Here is a 20,030-nt window from a genome sequence, read left to right as displayed (position 1 = left end):
TTTCAAGCTTACATAAAAGATTAATGGATTATGAAATGAAATCAATTTAAAATTGATATTTTCAATAATTATTTTGTTAAGAATAAAATGTTCACTTATGTGACTTTCAAATGAATCTAGATGTTAGTAATTTAGTATGCTGTTAGTTAAGAAGAAACTATACGTACATGGTGGTGTATACTGTGGGTGATTAATATAATAGGCAATCCAAGAAGTGAATCCCCAATAAAAGGCACAACCCTACAAATAACACAAGACCAAACAGAAGTTATAGAAAATATATACTACACAATACATTATATTAAAATACCCAATTATATTCAACACTGAAACATTTTTAATATCTTTCTTTAAATCTATTCCTTGACAATTTCATCCAGGTGAAAAGTGCATTTTGGTTACTATAGCCTCTCCTTCTTTAATCTCCTCCCCTTTCCTTAGTCCCTTTCCTTTCCCACGTGTGTGTGCATGACTGAATTTAATTGGGATAATTCATGTGACCAGGTTGGCTCTTCAGCGGGTATACAACTGAATCAAATAACTACCCTTCCCCTTGAATTCATCATTCACCAAAGGTATTTATGCCTAGTTTGTAAAGCTGGTCAAAAGCCCGTGGCTGAGGAGGCCATGGACCCTGGGAGAGAATGTACTATTTTTAATTAACAAAATTATACCGATATTCTAAGTATGTTTATATCCATAAACAAATGTTGCTCCTACTCTTAATCAAGAAACTATTCCTTGTAAAGAACAGTGCTGTATGAAGTCATATTTGGCTGCTCAAGTGTTTCAGAATAAGTAAAATTTAGTCATAAACTATAAAAAAGACAGTTATAATCCTCCCCATGAAGGCTCAGGAAATACATGGCAGAGGGTGCAGAAAGAAAGCAAGACTGAAGGACTGCCAGAGGGACTTGGAAATGCTGCCTTCCCGGGATGGCACAATAAGTGCAGGCATGAGTAACCTCATCAGTGGCTGCCTGCAACACTGAGACTTCATATTGGGCCTACACAATTGACGTTCAATCATGGATTGGAGAGGGGCTCAAAGGGCCCTTACTTTCCCTACTGAATTGTTTGCTATTGCAGTATTCTGGTTCAAAATGTCTAGACTGAGTACATGGAATGATTTTCTTGCCATGGGAAACAGTTTCTAAAACTTTTCTTTGATATAACTAAGAAAATACATGCCTTTGTTACAAATTTAAATAAATTAAGCAATATTTGGGGCAGATTTCAAATACAAATTTTGTATTTGGCAAACATTTATCAGGAATTATTTATGTTAACCAAGATAGAATGAATAATAAGATTTCCATATCAAACATACACTGACACTAAATAAATATAATTGCCTATTTAATCATTAATATTAAAATATAAATATTTTACATTTCGAAGTAGAGGGTAAAACATCCAGCTCTTACTGTTACAAGTTTTAAGATCTTTCAAAAAAGGAGGCTGGTCTAAGTATTCTAGAGTTTACTGTTATTAAAACAATATCTTCTGCAGATGTTGTCTAAAGGAAAACAAGTTTTGCAAGAACATATCTTTTAAGAAATTAAGTTACAGTTGAATTTGAACTTGGCAGTTATTGACCATTGGTACCTGCCGAATTTACCTCTCTCCAATGACAGAGAGACAAGCATTACACTGTCCTCTGTGATGAGTACAGGGCAGGCTATAACTCTGACAGTCACACGCTGTGTGTCCTAGATTAGTCATATAGACTAGTCCTTTAGAGTGGAGCTTAGCCAATCTGGATTCACTGCTTAGTGTTTTAGTGTTTCAAATTCGGAAAGCTTTTTCTTTTCCTTTTTTTTTGAGCATCTATTTGACAAAACACACTCAAGAAGATTAATTCAATGCATATTAATCTATGCATATTAATGAAAATCACATCTCAAAGAAAATACTACAAGTAAGATTTCAGAAACAAAATGTTTAATATAAGTTGGCACTATTAATGTGAAAAATCCAATGTTCAGGAATAAGTGACTATTTTGTAAGTGATGATACATACAATGTTTGTTGATAATAATTGAAACACTAAAATATGTTAATCCTCACCTTTATCAAGTTTTTCAAAGGGGTGTGTCCTGGAGAAACTTTGTGAACAAATAAAGTTTCCAAAAGATATCGGATGTAGTGGATGCAGTGGCAGACACAAGCCAGGCTAGAAAATTAACAGATGAATAAATTAGTGAATGGAGTAAAGAATGAACCCTAAATTTCTCAATCTTGACTTTAAAGAAATTGCTTGTTTTTAAAATTTTCATATACCTACTACCTGTTGAGTGTATTCCCTGCCATCCCCAACCCTGTAACCTCTCATCGCCCTTCCTTAATTCAGTAAATATTTTTGTTACCCTTGGACAATTTCATTTCTAATTCTAGGTCATCTATACAGAGAAGTTAGTAAATATTTATAAAATCTAGGATAATTTTAATGTTTCATAAATACTTTTTTATATGAAAATTTCATATAATATATTTTGATCATATTCAGATCCCCCCATATCCTCTCAGATTCACTCCACCTCCTATCCTTTTCACATAAGTTCTCTATTTTTTTTAAGGTCTATGGAATGTGTTCCCCAATGCTCTACAATATGGATCTATCCTCTGGTGTTTGGTCAGTCTACCTAGAATTATCCCCATAAAGAAAACTTACTCCCTTGTCTCAGCAGCTACCAATTGATTATACTTCCTACACTAGGACTTGGACAAGTCTCATTTAAGACTGACAACTTCAGTCTCTTCTTCCTTGCACATTGTATATAATACCTACATCACAAGATGGAGCCCATGTCTGTCATTGTTAGTAGGGTCAAGAACCTGTGACTAGACATGTCACAGGCCATACGGAAAACTTACTGCTATTATTCTGCTAAACTGACATAGTATGAAAATGACTTTTAGTCAATTATTCTTAATTCTATAGATTAGCACATTTCTCAACTCACAACAGAGAAACTGCTATTTGAAGCATATGGTGAATAAGACATAGACCACAACTGATCAATGTGTAGAGAACAGGAACACTTTTAGTTTCAGAGCTTATCACAATATCCTATTTATTAAACTATGTTGTTATGTTAATAAGCACAGATATTTGCTTGATATTTTTCTAGAAAATTCTGATTTTTATTACATAATCATTTCAAACTTCTGTAATTTTACTTCTGATAATACTAGAAATATAATATCGATCATAAATTACTAGTTCCTATATCACCAAGAATAGGTATAACTATAATGATTAATAATGCATTTTGAAGATATTGCCTGGAGATAATGCACAAGTTTTTAAAATATCCAATATCTGTTCACAGTTCATTTGATATTTTCCAATGTCCAAAATAGCTTTGTAATTGTTTGGTTGTCCTTTAGCAACTACTAAGATTAAGAATGTTTGAATTTTATTTTCTATGGTATTATAATGTAGATATCTTTTGGTTGTGGTATTTGTTTTGTTTTGCTTAGTCTACATATTGTTATATTTATCTCTTTATATGCTTGCTTATTTTGTGGTTTAAGCTCCCAGCTCTTGCCATTTTAATATAATTACTGTTTTGAAATTGTCAAATGTGCTTTAGAGCAATACACTTTAATGGACATCCTAATGTATTATCCACTAATATTTCTACTTATTTTAATAGTTGATTGCTTTTAAGAAAATAAGTATTGCTTTTAAGAAAATAATGTAACCAATAGAGGTTAAGTAAAAATATTAACACGACATTTATTCTACATAATATCAGGCACTTAGTTCATTTACCACACACAGAATTTATGTAAATAGACATAGTGTGAGTAGAAATGACTGTAGGGAAAACAAAGTCACCAGACAATCACTGCACACTATGCCAGCACAGAACATTTGAAAATTCAAAACACACCTGATTGTATACATATTGTATAGCATGCATGTTGTGTGTAATATGGCTATGTATCATTAAGAGACAACTTCTCACAAATGGTATGAGAAAGCACATTGTAGATATATAGAGATGAACACTGTAGGCATCAATAAAAAGAAAATACAAAGATCCAGACAGATCAAAGGGAGTTTGCCTTTGGAATTGCTGGATTAATGAAGGAATTTGTAAATCTCCGCACTTTATAACTTCGACGAAGTTATAAAATAATCTGAATAAAGAAGTTGTTCCAAATATAAGAAAGCACATTAGACATAGAAATACAGCAGATTCTTTAGTATGCTATGTTGGTTCAAACTGCAATACCTCCAAATACTTCTTTTTTGTAGACTAGCACAAATGCATAGAAACCAAGACAGCATGCACAGCAAAAGTCTTAGTGCTCACGTCTATGTCACATTGCCTTTCAGGGACAATTACAAAGATCTATTTAATTCTAAAATAATATATTTTATTTAATTATGTCTAACTTTAAGTATGTTTAGCTTCAAAACTCACCTAATGTGAGTTTTTTTTCTCTGACCATTTATAAACTGACTGTGAATCCAATTAGGACTTAATATGTATTCACAATGATAAATTTTAAAATATCAAGGCTATGAGAAACATAAATTTTACCTTTCAGATCAGCAAGAGAGGTAGTCCATTGGACTTGTGTTGAAGAACATAATATAGGAATGTTTTGATTAAAACATGATATTCAGAAAATATTTGCTGATTATGAGATTGTGCAGGAGATTTGCTTTTAGGTCCACTGTACAAGTTTCCCAATGATTCAAATAATTTTGTTGTGCTTGATAAATACATAAATCTGTTTCCTGCATGTTCTAAGTAAAATATGCATTTCATGGATTTCAAAGTAGCCCTTAGACTCTAAACATTTAAATATGCCAGTTGGGTGTGGCACTTAAACTGATCTTTTTTTAAAGATTGATTTATTTTATTTTACTTCATATTTGAGTGTTTGCATGCATCCATGTGTACTACAGAGATCCCTGATGCCTGCAGAAACCAGAATGAATGTATGGCTGAATGTGTGCTGTATGTGAGCCTGGTGCTCGTGGAGGTCAGACAAGAGCACCAAATCCCATAGAACTGGGGTTATGGATGTCTGTAAGTTGCTATGTGGGGCTGAGAACAAATTTCAGGCCATGTCTAGAGTAGAATCATTTCTTTAGCCCCAAATTTGGTCTTTTTAATCTCATAAAATGATATCATTTTGAAATCACGTGCTCTAGAAGATTTGAGAATGTTTTATACATCTCTGCTAACTGCCTACATCTGAAAAGGAAGTGTATGCATCTGCAATGAATTATTTATGTAAACTTAACATATTTGCTACTTTGGAAAATGTTGAAGAGATATATTTGTTACAGAGATGTTATCAAACATGCTGTGTTTGTGTTTAAGAATAGTATTCCTTGTCAGTCAGTTCATTTACGACTGTTGCTAAAACTGCGTCGTTCAAGCTGTGCTATATATCAATACAGGTTGCATATTCACTATTCAAAAAATAAGCATGCTTACTTCCTCCTTCCAAGGGCCTCAGCTCACTCGTTATTTAATTGTATACTCTTTTTAATTTAAGAAAAGCAAAGCAGTTAATACTGTGAAGTTTCCTATGTAAGCCCATGATTACATGGAATCACTTTCCTCTTGCCCCTATATGAATGACTAAACTAGCCATCCTTCTGCTCCCACAATGCGCTAAAAGACTGTATATCACATATTATGTCTATGTGGTCATTATCAGGTTCACTTGCTGATATCTAATGCATCACCTAACATAAAAAATGAATGTAATTTATTCATCCAACTAGTAATTCAATTTTTTTCAGTAAATACTTTTAAAATGTTATGTCATTGTTTGTAATGAAAATAGGATAGGTAAATGCATGCATTGATAAAGCTAAAAGATTTTTGAGGAATTAGTATCCAAACAACCAAGGGAACAAATAGTTTTAAAACATCATTTTTAATGGGACTCATATAAATCATATCAATGGAACAAACTGGAGAGAATACTCAGACAAATTGACCTCTTGTTTGAAGTTTGAATAATTGAAAAGAGATAAGTGATGAGAATAAGGAAAGGCATGATTGGCTATAGTGTGTGAAGGAACACAGCGGCACAGAGGACAATATAACATGACAGGTTGTCAGCATGGTTGCAGTCAGCATCTGTGGTGACCTTTACTTCCTCTCACCACAGATGTTGAGCTGCAAATATGCTGATGATCTACTAATGGGATGTGCTTTAAAGATCTCTGAGGATTTTTTTTGTTTATATTTTATGTATATGGGTGTTTTGCCTGCATGTATGAAAGTGTACTACATGCATGTAATGTCCACAGAAATTAGAAGAACGCATCAGACCCTGCGAACTGGAGTTACAGAGCTTGTTAGCAGCAATGTGGGTGATGGAAACTGAATCAAGGTAATATGTAAAAGCAGTCAGGGTCTCTAACTGATGAATCATCTATCCAGCCTCCTGGGATGTGTTTTAACTAATGGAATTTGAAGTTCAATTAGATTTTTTTCATTATCACAAATTTCTTTCTGTACATCCTAATGTGACATTTTGAATAATTAGACCTCTTGTCTTTCATGTGCAGGTCTTTCTGAGAGACATGGAAGTAGAAGTGGAGGGATTATGAGAGATGGCTTGCTTCCACAGAAGGCTAACTCAGTTAATAAGTATATTTTTAACTATAATTTTTGACTAAAAGTATCAAATAAGACATTTATGCTTTTTCCTAGACAGGTTGTTGTTTCTTTTCCATGCAACATTGCTATATTTAATAATGTCTTTTAAGTTTATAGTTTAAGTTCATTTTTATCTTTCTGAATTACCTCATATGGCTTGTTTGCTATTAAGTTGTTATTTCTAATTGAGGTGTAGTTGATGGTTTGGGGCTTACAGAATTCAAATTGGTTTTTCTTCACCATTCTTCATTAAGTAAAATAAATTGCCCTATAATTTAATCTACCTCAGATAACCAGCCCAATTTTTATAAGTGTAATATTTGCTTGTAAGGAAGTTCTTGGATTTAAAATATATGATTCAAGATTATTCAACTTTACTGCTATATGAAAGCCACATTATTAATTAAAAATTACTGTGATATTTGAATTCTTTTTTTCCAGGGATTGGTGGGTATGTCACAATACTCTTTAGCGACGCTGGGAGGAAACAGTGATGCACAGTCCTCAGTCATGCATGTGACCAGGTGGTAAGCAGCTAGCCGATCCTTTATACCACTCTATGTTGCTAAGATCTGATGTTCTAAGAGTAAGATGTGTTAAATGGGCCCTAACTTATGAGGTTTGCATCTAGTAATGGATTTATGGAGGTATAACCCTGCAATGATTTGGGAAGCATCTTTCACCTTTATGTCCTGCATGTATCACTTACTGTACCACTGGGTGACGTAATCTTCTCGAACTCTCTTTCACATCATATATATAAGAGATCCTCAAATAAAATAAGAGGTATATTAACAGGGGTCCTGAGTATTCTGCCAAAAAGACCTGAAAGTAAGAAATAGATTTAGATAAAATATTTTGTTTTTACATAGATGCTACATAGAAATTAACAGGGTGGATATGATGACACACAACTATAATTCCAGCATTTGGGAAGCTGAGGTAGGAAGCCAACATAAGGCTACCAGCAAGATTCTGGCTCAAATAAAATATATACATGCACATATATTTACATATGTGTGTAAGTACAGATAATGTATGAACCTATATCTAATGAAATATGTAATTGTATATGCCCACACACCTACATATGTATGTAAACATACATATATGTTTGTATGCGTTTCTTCAGTTATATTTCTGATTTTAAAAAATGTATACATCGTGAACAAGAACGGCTTAGATCAAACACAGTTCATTATAAAATCAAATTCATAAAAGAAGTTTTATTTATTTATGGCTTATCCTGTGCCTGACTATTAAAATGCAAAAGATTATTATGCTGGGCATGGTTGTTCACACTTATAACCCAGCACTTGGAAGGCTGAGGCAATAGAATTCGCATAAGTTTGAGAAGGAGCTACATAGTGAGATGTTATCTCAGGAAGAGTGAAAAAGACAAAGAGAGAATGTGTGTTATAAGGAGAGAGACAGATTATTAACCAATATTAATATTCAATGGTAAGTTCCAGTCAATTTTACAATAATGAGAGGGATTATTTCTTGGGGGGGAGTTTGAATTATTTATTTCAATACTAACTGATGTAATAGAATCAAATTTTAGCAAGTTCTAGATATCAAACATGGATAGTGTTGTGGATAATTGTTAAATATGAACAAATGCTACTATATTATAATCTAATAAAATTCTATCAGATATTCTGTATGAAATTCTTTTGGGTCAGAGGAAATTAAACTGCCTTCTTTCTATCATCTTTGAAGTACAGTTCAGGAGAGTATGTTAGCAAACTTGAATATTATTTTTGGAATTCAATATTTTGTCACAGATATTGTTCATATTGAAACTTGGTGGTTAAAATGGGAATGAGATCTGAGGCTTGCATCTTGAGTATACCAGAGACTGACACTGACTTTCTGACAATGCATCCTTTAAACTTTCATTTGGGTGCAAATAAAAGAAGACATGAGAGATATTTTATTAACTGAAGAATATATCAAATATGGTTTTAGTAAAAGAAGCAATGATTGCATAGAAAAGTGGTAGCTAGTAAAATGGAATTAGTCTGATAAAAAATTAAAGCCCTCCAAACACAAAATAAAAAGAAATGAAACAATCTCAAAGAATACACAGACTCATAAGTGCCTGGAAACACCATTATACACAATTATAGCTGGTTTTTATTTTGAAAATACACACCACATTTAAATTACAAATTATTTCTATCACAAAGTATCTTATATATTTATCTTCTTGTCAATCTGCTTTTGTATTGTTTTGTTGAGAATGAATTATTTCAATTAAACAACGGAAATACTTGGGAGCTAAGGAATCTCTTGCAGAGTCTTCAGCTTGGCACATTGTTGTGCCTTGGTAAATGTGGAACATTGGTTCTAGTTCCCCAATGGTCCCTCAACCTGTACAGTCAATTCCCTTGATAAAATGGCATAGTATTTACATAAAACATACATATATCCTGTATACTTTAAAAATCATATCTAGATTAGTTATCTTTTTGATATAGTCTAATGATGTAAAGGCAGGGTGTTGTGGCACACGCCTTTAACAAGAAGACTCACCAGGCAGAGGCAGGGGAATCTGTGAGGTGGATGCCAGCTTGGTCTACACAGTGAGTTCCAGGCCAGCTAGGGCCGCAGAGACCCTGCCCCCCCCAAAAGAAGGATAAATAAATCCTCATATGTTATATTATTCAGAGAATAATATCAAAAGTAAATCAGTATGTGTTCAATGTTGACACAAGCATGGTATTTCTAAATATTGAGAATCAGGCCCATGATTGGTAAATTGTGTGAATGTAGTACCAGCACATAGACAAGGAAATAAAAGACAAGGCTGAGAGTTTAAGATATCTAAAAACTGAGTGGAAGAATATGGAAATGTAACAACAGAAGGTTAACAGAGGAACAATAGAGGAAGGAAATAATGCATGTACACACACATCCACACACTTATGTATATCTATTTGCCAAAGTACAGGTTTATATGAGACTACAAACTAAAAGCTGTATGAACAGAAATATTATTACAAAATTATAAAGTTTGCTTATACTCAAATAAAGCTAACATTTAAAATAATCAAAAGAAAAACAAATCACTGTTAATACTATGCAGACATTTTGACAGAATATACTGTTCTGAAAGCAATTAAAAAGACTTTTTGAAGCAAAAGAATTATATATTTTATAAAACATCCTCTAAAGAGGAATTAATATAAATATAATTAGTATAACAAGAATAATGATAATTTATCAAGGAGAGACTGAATTAAGCTTACAGCTATTCCTCAGGGAGGGTAACCATACCAAACGTAAGCTCAGTCAGACAAAATCCCAAAATATACACAGGAAAGGGGGTAACAATTCCCAACGCAACCTAAGAAACTGTTGGCACTACTGACTGTTGGAAGGATGAAAGATACTATCTCACAGGGATGGAATCTTTGCGGGGCTCAGAGGATAGACCCACCCACACTGAAAGACATTTGGGGACAGAGATCAGGCTCTCTCTCTCTCTCTCTATATATATATATATATATATATATATATGAAAGTACATTAAATTGGGGGGCAATGGTGGGATGTGCAGAGATGAGAGAGGATCTAAATACCATTAAACTCTACTGCATGAAAATCAAAAAACTGAATTATTAAAAAGACAATCTATAGGTCAAATAGGCTAATATGAATAAACTTTGGTCATATAAAATGATAGTAATGTCTTTTAGCTTTAAAATAAGCAGACTGTTAAAAACATAACACAAAGTGAATAAAGAAGGCTTTAATTATCAAGTTCCTGAATTATTTTTAAAGCAACTTTATATTATGAAAATAAATCAAAACAACTTATACAATTACATAGTGTCTTAAGTGTGCATGCTCTAACTTTTCTGTTATTGAATGCATTGTTAAAGGAGTTACAAACGCCAGTATAAAAAACTTACAGAATTAAAATGCCAATTCAAACTCATGCCAAAAAAATCAAAACAGAAAATGACTCTTGTAAAAATGAAGGCACATTAAAAAATTATGTCTGATTATTAAAAATATCATACTTATCATAAAACAAGCTTTTTGTGGACTACAAATCTTAAAACAAAGAACTTGAAGAATGCATTGGACAAATTCCAACTTGGACTAAGCAAAATATTAAAGATACAACAATGCAAACATGGTTCACAAAAGACAAAGTTGTTAAATCACATGGAAGTCCAAATGATGAGTTTTGTACAGTGAAACCTCCTACCAAGATGGAGAGAAATTACTTAGAAACCTTATATTTACAGTACTCAAAACTTAAGGGTGCCCCAGATAATTAAATTATTAGGTTCATAGTTACACACTGAAACAATATAGCAAATTACTGAAAACAATGGAACTTTATATCAAAGAATAAATGTTCAAATGAATTCCATTACATCTAAATTAAAAGGAAAAATATTTAACAGTGAAGAGGAATCAAACACTAACATATGCAGCAATCTTAACTGAAATACTTAAAGAAAAACAAGTGTCACCCCCAAACTATTCCCATAAATATATTGACATGTAAAACAGATTGGTGGCCTCACAGAAGCAACATTACAGAATTCTTTTACTAACATTAACTAATTTTGTATATTTAGTTTAGTGACACATAAAAAGATAGATTAGAACTATGCATATATACACAAATGAATAAATGTAAAATGATAAAAATTAAGAACTTTGTGCAATATTGTTTGCATAATGAGATGTATATTAATATGTCTTCTCGCCAGGTAATTGAGCCAGAAAGTAACTTTTTTATTAATTTCTGACTACTCTTACTTAATATAAAATATTATTTGAATCATTATTTGACCTTGCTCTATTAGTTTAAAAGAATTTATAAAATGCCACATTACTGGAACACATTTTAATATTTTATAAAAGGATATGAATGTTACATGTGGTAAAATATTTCTTTTCTTGTATAATGTAGTGTGTATAAAGTAGGTGTGATTTCAATGTGCGGCGTGTATTTTTAGGATTTAATAGGACTGACTCATTTGGAGCAAAAGAATGTGTGAACCATAGGGCTGATTTAAAAATACCTAGTCTATTTCCAGAGCTCACTTTGTCACTAAGATGACTTTCCTCTCAAATAAGGTGTAATTTTCTAGTACAGTTATCATAGAATTCTCCCTTAGTGCTGCTTCTCTTCAGTGCTTATCCCCATGAAACAGCTGGGTCTTTCTAATGAACTCCTGCTAATGTTTCTCTCCCTGACACAATTCCTTAAACAGAATTAACTTTGCCTCAAAATGTGGCCAAAGAACCTTTGAATATTTTAATCTTTATAGATCATATCTGCCCATCTGAAATATCTTTAACTAAAGGCACATAGATTTTATGTGAAAGTACTAAATGTTTTTATTAAATGCATCTATGAATATTATCATAAACATGAATAAGCTTCACAAAAACTAATAAAAATTTTAATCTTATTAGACTTTTAAATTTGTTCTTAAAAACTCCACAATTGTCTTAAGTGAAAACAAGTATTAATACCGATAAACAACCCTATTTGTATTAGGGGTTACTACCTATAAGAAGGAAGTATGTCAAAAGTAAATTAAGGAAATACCAGATAACGAAAGATCTTATTTGACAAAAGTAAATGTGAACTTCTGTTTAAAGAAATTGATCATACTTAAATGAACATGCATATTTAACAAATTTTATAACTAATTAGCTCATAATTAATTAATTTAAGAAAAGTACACAAAACATTAAAGCCTCAATTTACTGATGGACAAACAAAATAGATCTTGAATAGAAAATATCAAAAGTAAACAAATTATATGCGTAGATTACAAATGTATTGGGGCTGGAGAGATGGCTCAGCAGTTAAGAGTATTAGTTGCTCTTGCAGAGGACGTGAGTTAAATTTTCAACACCGATATGGTGGCAAATAACCATCTGTAACTCCAGTTCCAAGGATATCAGACTCCCTCATCTGACCTCCATGGGCATTGCACGACAGGGGCACTTACAAGCATGCAGGCAATACACTCAGACATAAAAAAAATAATAAATAAAATATTTAAAAACCAATGTAATTCAAAACACATACTCTGATTTTAATAGAATGCATAAAAATGCCTATCGTGAGAAAATAATCAAGACAAAACACCCTATGTTTGAAGATCATTGTCAACATTATTTATCACATTAGAACTTTCCTTACCACCAAAAATCACAGAATTTACACTTGCTGCTGAATTTTTTTCTATTGACTGATTCATGAATAGTTCAATATTTGTAAAGTGGCATCAAGAATTGTCCCTGCCTTTGAGCTCTTCATAACATAGTATTGTCTTTATTTTTTCCATAGAACTGAATTCAAATGTGGTCATTTGGCAAACCAAAGTTTTTCAAAAAATAAATACATAAAGAAAAAAAGCCCACTCATACACCAAAGGAAGTCATTCTTAGTGTTTATATATTAGAATATCCTTTACATGAAATATTCTCCTCCTTCTATTTACAGGGTAAAGAAGTTCTTTGATACCCTGTACTCCAGGAAAGAGAAGATGAAGAGATACTATTCAACACACAAGGCACAAGGTCAATGAATGGAGGCATTTCTTTTACAGAGAATTGCTAGGAAAGAAGAAACTTGCTTCATTTGTTTAACCACGAATTTCCAGTGCTTCAATAGAATGTTGGACACTGAATATTAATTTTAGAGAATTAACAATATGATGAAATATGATATTTGGTTTCACTGTGAATTGATCTGACAGGAATACTCAGTCATTAAACATCATTTGGATTACCTCTCCAGTAGGCCTTCCATTAAATAAATTCCTTCCATTTCAAAAAATACCTAAAAAGTAAAAACATAAAAGCAAAATATGGTGTATGTACATCAAATTCAATTGACACTTACCATGGTCCAACTGACTTGTTGACCAAGGTCTGTAAAATACAGTGTAACAATTGAGGAAGCTGCAACAGTTTGAATGGTGATGTAATCCTTCAAAAAAGGGCCACCTGTAACAGTAGCAATAAAGGTGGTATGTAAATAAAATTTAAAGCATGGTGACAAAGAATTTCTTAATATGAAACTGATACATGCTAAGGATTACTTTTTTATGTGTGAGTTATATTGTTCAAAATCCTGAACCAGTCCATTTAATAAAATATATCCATCAAATTTTCTAATGCATGAAGTTTTCTGAGGCTGTTTGAGAAAAATATTATCTTTAGCTGTTCTATAATGTTTAATAAAATGTAATATAATTTTTAAGAAAATGATTTTTTAAACTCTAATATTATTGTGATGATTTGAATGAAAATGTCCCCTGTAGGTTCCAAATGTTTAGAAATTTTGCCACCAGATGATTGTGATGTTTTGGGAGGTTTTAGAAGGTGTGGCTAACCTGGAGGAAGCATATCACTGGGGGTGGGTTTAGAGAGTTCTTAAGCCTTGCCAGATCTCCAGTTTGCTTTTGCTTCTGCTGCTCCTGTTCCAGCCACCTCCAGCCACCATGTCTCCCTGCCATGACAGACTGTAATTCCCCTGGAACTGTAAGCTCAAATAAACTCTTCTATAAATTGCTTGGGTCAGTGTTTATCACAGCAACAGAAAAGTAAAGAATACAGTAACTGGTACCAGAGAGTGGCTTTTGGCTGTGAAGAACCTGACCATGTGGGATTTTGAAGAAATGTGGAAGACTTTGGAAGGTTGGGCTAGAAAAATGGTTGGTTGCTGTAAGTGGAGCTTAGCAGGCCATTCTAGTAGGTACCTGAAAGAAAGTTATGCTGCAAACAATGTAGTTCCAGAAGGAAATAAGAACTTAAGCAGCAATTTGCATATTTTGGCAAAGAGTGGCTGGAGTCTACCCGCAGCCAAAAAGCTTGCCTGAGACTACGTTGAAATATCATGGACTAATTTTTCTGGTGGAAGAAATTTCAAGACAGCTTAATATAGAAATGGTGACATGGATATTAATGGCGAAAGTATGCAGATCTAGAGTGAAAGAGAGCAAGTGGGGTGAAAGAATTACAGTTTGCATTGAAAAAGAGCATTAGGAAGATGAATGTTGAAGCTTTGGACTGTGATGCAGAGGATCCTATTGATAAAGACATTAAAGTGATTAAGGAGATTAATGTGATTAAGGAGGGGCCTAGAGATTCAACCTTAAACAATGGAGAGAGTGCCTCTAGGGCAAGACCACACCCAGTTAAGCCTCCAACTTGTGAAAGGAAAATGCTGTAGGTACCACTGAAGAGAAAATTTTTCTAAAATGGATAATGCAGGCTGGAGTCCGTCCCAAACTTGCAGTCAAACTTAGCATTGTTGGTCACCTGGTGCTGGCTTACAGTCATGAAAATGCAAGACTGAAGGGGTCATCAGTTCTTCCTCCATGGTTCTAGAGAGCTGCTGAGGCCAGGCAGCATGCAGCAGGGGTTCTACTGCCTAGAGAAGGCCTTGTAGGCCAATGTGTGAAACTGTGAAGGTGAAGCCTGATTGGCAATGGAGACCCCAAGATGTTTGTGATGCCAGAGCTGTGAGGCATCTGCCAAGAAGACCTTCATACAGGGAGTGGTACCAGCACAAGAGAGAGATGTGTGTTACATACAGCAAAGCTAGAACGGCTGAGCCATCTAAGCCTTTTGGAAGTAAAGTCCCAGAAGTTGGACGTGGAGCTACTGGACTTGGTGTTAGCCCTGCTGGTTTTCGGTCTTGTTTTGGTCCAGTGTTTCTTTACTATGCCTTGATTCTTCCCTTTTGGAATGGTAATGTGTATTTGGTTCCACTGTATGTTAGGAGTATGTAATTTGTCTTTTGATTTTATAAAGGATTACAGATAAGATATTTACTTGAGTCTCAGAAGAGACTTTGGACTGTAGACTTTTGAATAGTATTGAGACTGCTAATGACCTATGGGGACTTTTAAAGTTGGACTTAATCCTTTTTTCATTTTATGTGGTCATGAGCCTATGAGGGCCAGGTGGTGGAATGTGATGGTTTGAATGAGAATGTCTCCCATAGGCTCCAAGTATTTGGACATTTTTCCCCAGATGATGGCACTGTTTTGAGAGGTTTTAGAAGGTGTGGCTATTTTGGAGGCAGCATGTCACTGGGGGCAGGCTTAGAGAGTTCTTAAGCCTTGTCAGATCTCCAGTCATGCTTCCTGTGCCTGTGTGATGATGTAAGAGCTTAGCTTCTGCTGCTCCTGCTCCAGCCACCTCCAGCCCCCTCCAGACACCTGCCATGATGGACTATAATTCCTCTGGAACCATAAGCTCAAATAAACTCTTCCTTCTATAAATTGCTTGGGTCAGTGTTTCTATTACAGCAACAGAAAAGTAATGAATACAATTATGCATTAATAGAAAAAAATTCAATATTATTTCAACATTTTTCTTCTACACTAAATTACCACAGTGTTTGTGACATTAATTTGTTGCTCCAGAGCAAGAAGAGAACGGCATGATTTACCTTTAAAAAGAACCACTCTGGGTGCTGCACAGAAGCCAGAAGAAAGGGAGGAATATATATTTTTGGTAAAGCCCTGAAAATTGATGAGTCATGAGCTTGTGTCCATTTAGGCTAAGGTGTAACTGGTGAACATGTTGGTAATTTATTCAATTCAGTTATATTTTGAATATGATTCTAGTTGATAGAACATTTTTTGAGAAGAGAAGATACTGTGAGCTAAGTAGAATTTTTAACCTAAGTGTTTAAATCACTTACAATCTCATTGACTAGCATAAACCCTGACAAAAGATCTGTGAGTGAAAACACATTAAGAATGTATTTGTGTGCATGTGTGTGTGTGTGTGTGTGTGTGTGTGTGTGTGTGTGTATAAAACTGAAAAAGATCTTGCCAGGTAGGCAGCTGGATAGATATGATACAGATTTAGAAAGATATTAATTATTAAAGAATAGTGGCTTGATTTGATTAAGTATTCAGTTAGAAAGGAAAAGAATGGAACCACACAGCTCTCCAATACACAAGGCTTTATCCACAGTAAGAGGAAGGTACAGGAAGAATATCTGGGGAGGAGAAAATAAACCAACAGAATGGATATCTTGGACTATGTAGAAATTGAATTCTTAAAAAGAACATGAATGGGGGAGGGGGTTCTGAATTTGATGAAGAATTGTATGAAATGTACAAAAGCTAAATAAAAATTTTAAAAATCATTGGAAAAGCTGGAATGTTTGTAATGAAAGATCTCTATCTCTATCTATAACATCTATATCTATATCTATCTATATGAATCAATTCAAGTATTGCTTATAATAGCATCCCTTGGTAAAAAGCTGAAATGTTCCTATGGGAAATTATAGATATCCTTTATATTTCTTGTGATTTTCATCCATTTTAATACATGGTAGTCTAATTCACATACTTTCTTTTCTTCTTATAAGTATATTGCATGTAAGAAGAAAAATACTCTCAGTTTCATATCCTAAATTGGATGCATTTCACAGTTATTAGGATATGATTTCTACTATTATTTTCTTGTTGTTTCATTCATAGTTCTTTGTTTTTGAGTTCTATTATCCCTATTATGAAAATTTATCATCCTTTTCCTTATTTTAAAAGAAAGGTCAGTATTAATATGTGCCTATATTAGATCATTTTCAGAATTTAAAAATCTATCAATATGTAATTACATGTGTATGAATTAAAAATTAAAATAAAAGATATGTAGTACTGTGTATTAAACTTTAGAGTTGATAATATGATACATTTGCTTATGAAGTCAGAAAATTTGGATCGATTAAAGGAAAACAATTTTATAGTTAAATATAAAAATAGTTTTTAAATGGATTAAAATTTAAATTTGTGAATTATTACATATTAAATATTTTATAACACCATAAAATGTGAATAAAGTATCGAGTTTAGCTTAAGAGACAAGTGAAGTAACAGTCTTTAATACAGATCTGCAAGGTCACTTACTTCTGTAGAATCCCATAGAATGTGATTCTTAAAGATAAGTGGCTCTTAATCTGTTACTTAGTCTGCAGTTTACATGGATTTCAAGAAGATTATGCAAGTGGACTTGACCTGATCATGTGTGCTTTTAAGGCCAATATGTAGAAGTGAGATTTCAAATGTGTAGTGCATTTGAAATTGTGTGCCATGTTAGCTTGAAGATAAGATAAAGATTATGCTCACCAAGAAGGTAGTCACCTGATGGGAATTGATATTCAGCCACAGAACAAGGACATTTCACATCCAACTGCACAAGACCAACAAGCAAACAAAAGCAAAAGCTTCATCCCCACAACAGTGCCAATAATATTAACAGAGATGAATTAGAGATGTATTCAAAGATTTTCCCACAACATTAAAATCAATCAGCACTTGGTTTTAGCCTTAGCATATCTTGAACAGAGAATGCAGCCATAATGTATTTTTTGGTCTTTTTGAAGCAGGGTCTCCCTGTAAGCCCCAGCTGTCCTGGAACTCAATACATAGACCAGACTGGCCTTGAATTTACAGAGATCCTCCTGCCTATACCTCCCAAGTGCTGGGACTACATATTTGGTGTATATGAGTGTATTGTCTACATGTGAGTTAGTGCTTGGGTGGTGCAATGCCTGCAGAGGTCAAAAGAAGGCATAGGAACCTTTGGAACTATAGTTATGGACAATTGTTATCTGCCATACGGTGCTGGGAATTGAATCCAAGGCCTCTGCAAGAGCCATTAGTGCTTTTAATCACTGAGCCATCTCTCCAGTCCCATCATAAAATTCTTTGTGTGTGTGTGTGTGTGTGTGTGTGTGTGTATGTGTGTGTGTGTGTGTGTGTGTGTGTGTATTCAGAGAGTTATTCCCAATAATGGGATAGACACAGAGTTGTACATTGCATCTAGCTAGTGGTCATGATTGTTGTTTGAGAGATGTTTATAAAGCCTGTATATTTTCATTGAATCCAAAGTTGAAAAGACATTGCTACTCATGTGTTACCTTTTCAATATAGCATTCCAATGAGTGTAAACACTAGAAATTATACAATATCCTTCCATACCACTCCAGAGCATGTATAGGGAGAAATGGAAATATATTACTTACTAGTTTGTATCCAAATATATTATTATAATAATGGCTCTTATTCTTCACTTTTATACATCCATATCATTTACAGTATGACTGCAGTTTCTTTTCTTGACAACTATCATCTCCATTCCTGATCTGCTAAAATAGGGTAGTACAATTGATAATTTTATTGCGCTAAGCTTGGGCCTCAAATTCTTGAATGCCTCCCTGTTATATTTTATTTTTTTTAATTATGTGTATGAATGTATTGCCTGCATGTATGTACATGCATCACATAGGTACAAAACCTATGGAGGTTAGAAAAGGATATTGGTTCCCTAGAACTGTATGGGCATGGCGCTGGTCTCCCGTGCACCGCTGGGGTGCTGCGGGTTGCGCACCACATCTGTTTTTCGGGTCCCTGGCTCTCCGCTGCTGGGGCGGGTCTCTGTTTCTCTGCGTTGCTGAGGCTCTCCGCAGCTACCGGGGCTGGCGGCTCTAGAGGACCACTGTCAGCTGCCCGGGCGGGTTCTGTTCCAAACTACCGGGCACTCCCTCGAGGTACGAGATCCGCTGGCCGCAGGATCACGTGGGAAGTGCTGGAACGGCGAGAGCAGAATCTCAGCGAGTCATTGTTTACTAAGAGACAGCCCCCTCCCGGGAGATGCAGGATTCAATGATACAGCTTCAGACACAGCTTCTGATGCAACTCTGATTTATTAAGGGGAAACCAGGATATTTATACTGTGGTGTCAGTGGCAAAAGCCTTAGTTGATAGGTGCTTTTAGAATGCCCCATTTACATGTGGTGGTGGGCTTCTGCCAGGCTGTCAGACGTTGCCTGATTATCACACAGGAAAACCTGGCAGTTCCTATGCCAGAGGCCATGTATCTGTGATGGCTACTTCAAAGATGAGTCAGGAAGAGAGTAGGGGGTGCCCTGCTGAGAAGAGGAGTCCTTCCATTCATGCTGAGCCGGCATGCACTATCCGGACATGGAAAGACTACAACCCAAAACAACAGGAGTTCCCAACAGAACTGGAGCTATGACAGTTGTTAACCTCCATGTAAGTGCTAAAAATTGAATACAGGTCCACTGGAGAGCAGCCGGTGCTCCTAACTTTTGAGCTATCTCTCCAGTCCCATGCTGTTCACTTTTTCTGGAAGCCTTCTTCTGCTTTGTAAGGCCTGCGTAGTCTGTTAAATGGGTATAGGTAACTTAGGATACAGAGGAGCTGATGCTATTAAGTTCATGCTAAAAGGTGAGCGCAGCTGAAAAAGTGAGTTCAGCCAAGTTAAGGTTATGACAATCAGTTAGTAAAACCATTGGGCCAAATAAATTCTTAAAACTTATACCTAAGATAAATGTTTAGTATT

At 34.4% G+C, this 20,030-nt stretch overlaps 1 protein-coding gene across 1 annotated transcript in view; it reads right to left on the bottom strand.

Moving 5' to 3' along the window:
- Tecrl (trans-2,3-enoyl-CoA reductase like) overlaps positions 1 to 20,030 on the bottom strand; it is a 118,710-nt gene that overhangs the window by 26,983 nt on the left and 71,697 nt on the right. The window contains exons 4-7 of the mRNA XM_008833262.2: positions 13,540 to 13,643; positions 7,357 to 7,472; positions 2,071 to 2,176; positions 168 to 240 (exon numbers count right to left, since the gene is read on the bottom strand). Of these exons, the coding sequence (XP_008831484.1) occupies positions 168 to 240; positions 2,071 to 2,176; positions 7,357 to 7,472; positions 13,540 to 13,643 (399 nt within the window). The remainder of the gene's footprint in view (positions 1 to 167; positions 241 to 2,070; positions 2,177 to 7,356; positions 7,473 to 13,539; positions 13,644 to 20,030) is intronic.

The sequence above is a fragment of the Nannospalax galili genome, unplaced genomic scaffold (genome assembly GCF_000622305.1).
Source record: "Nannospalax galili isolate Female #2095 unplaced genomic scaffold, S.galili_v1.0 scaffold433, whole genome shotgun sequence".
Classification (NCBI taxonomy): domain Eukaryota; kingdom Metazoa; phylum Chordata; class Mammalia; order Rodentia; family Spalacidae; genus Nannospalax; species Nannospalax galili.
The sequence above is the reverse complement of the archived record's forward strand: the minus strand, read 5'-3'. Positions and strand labels throughout refer to the sequence as shown.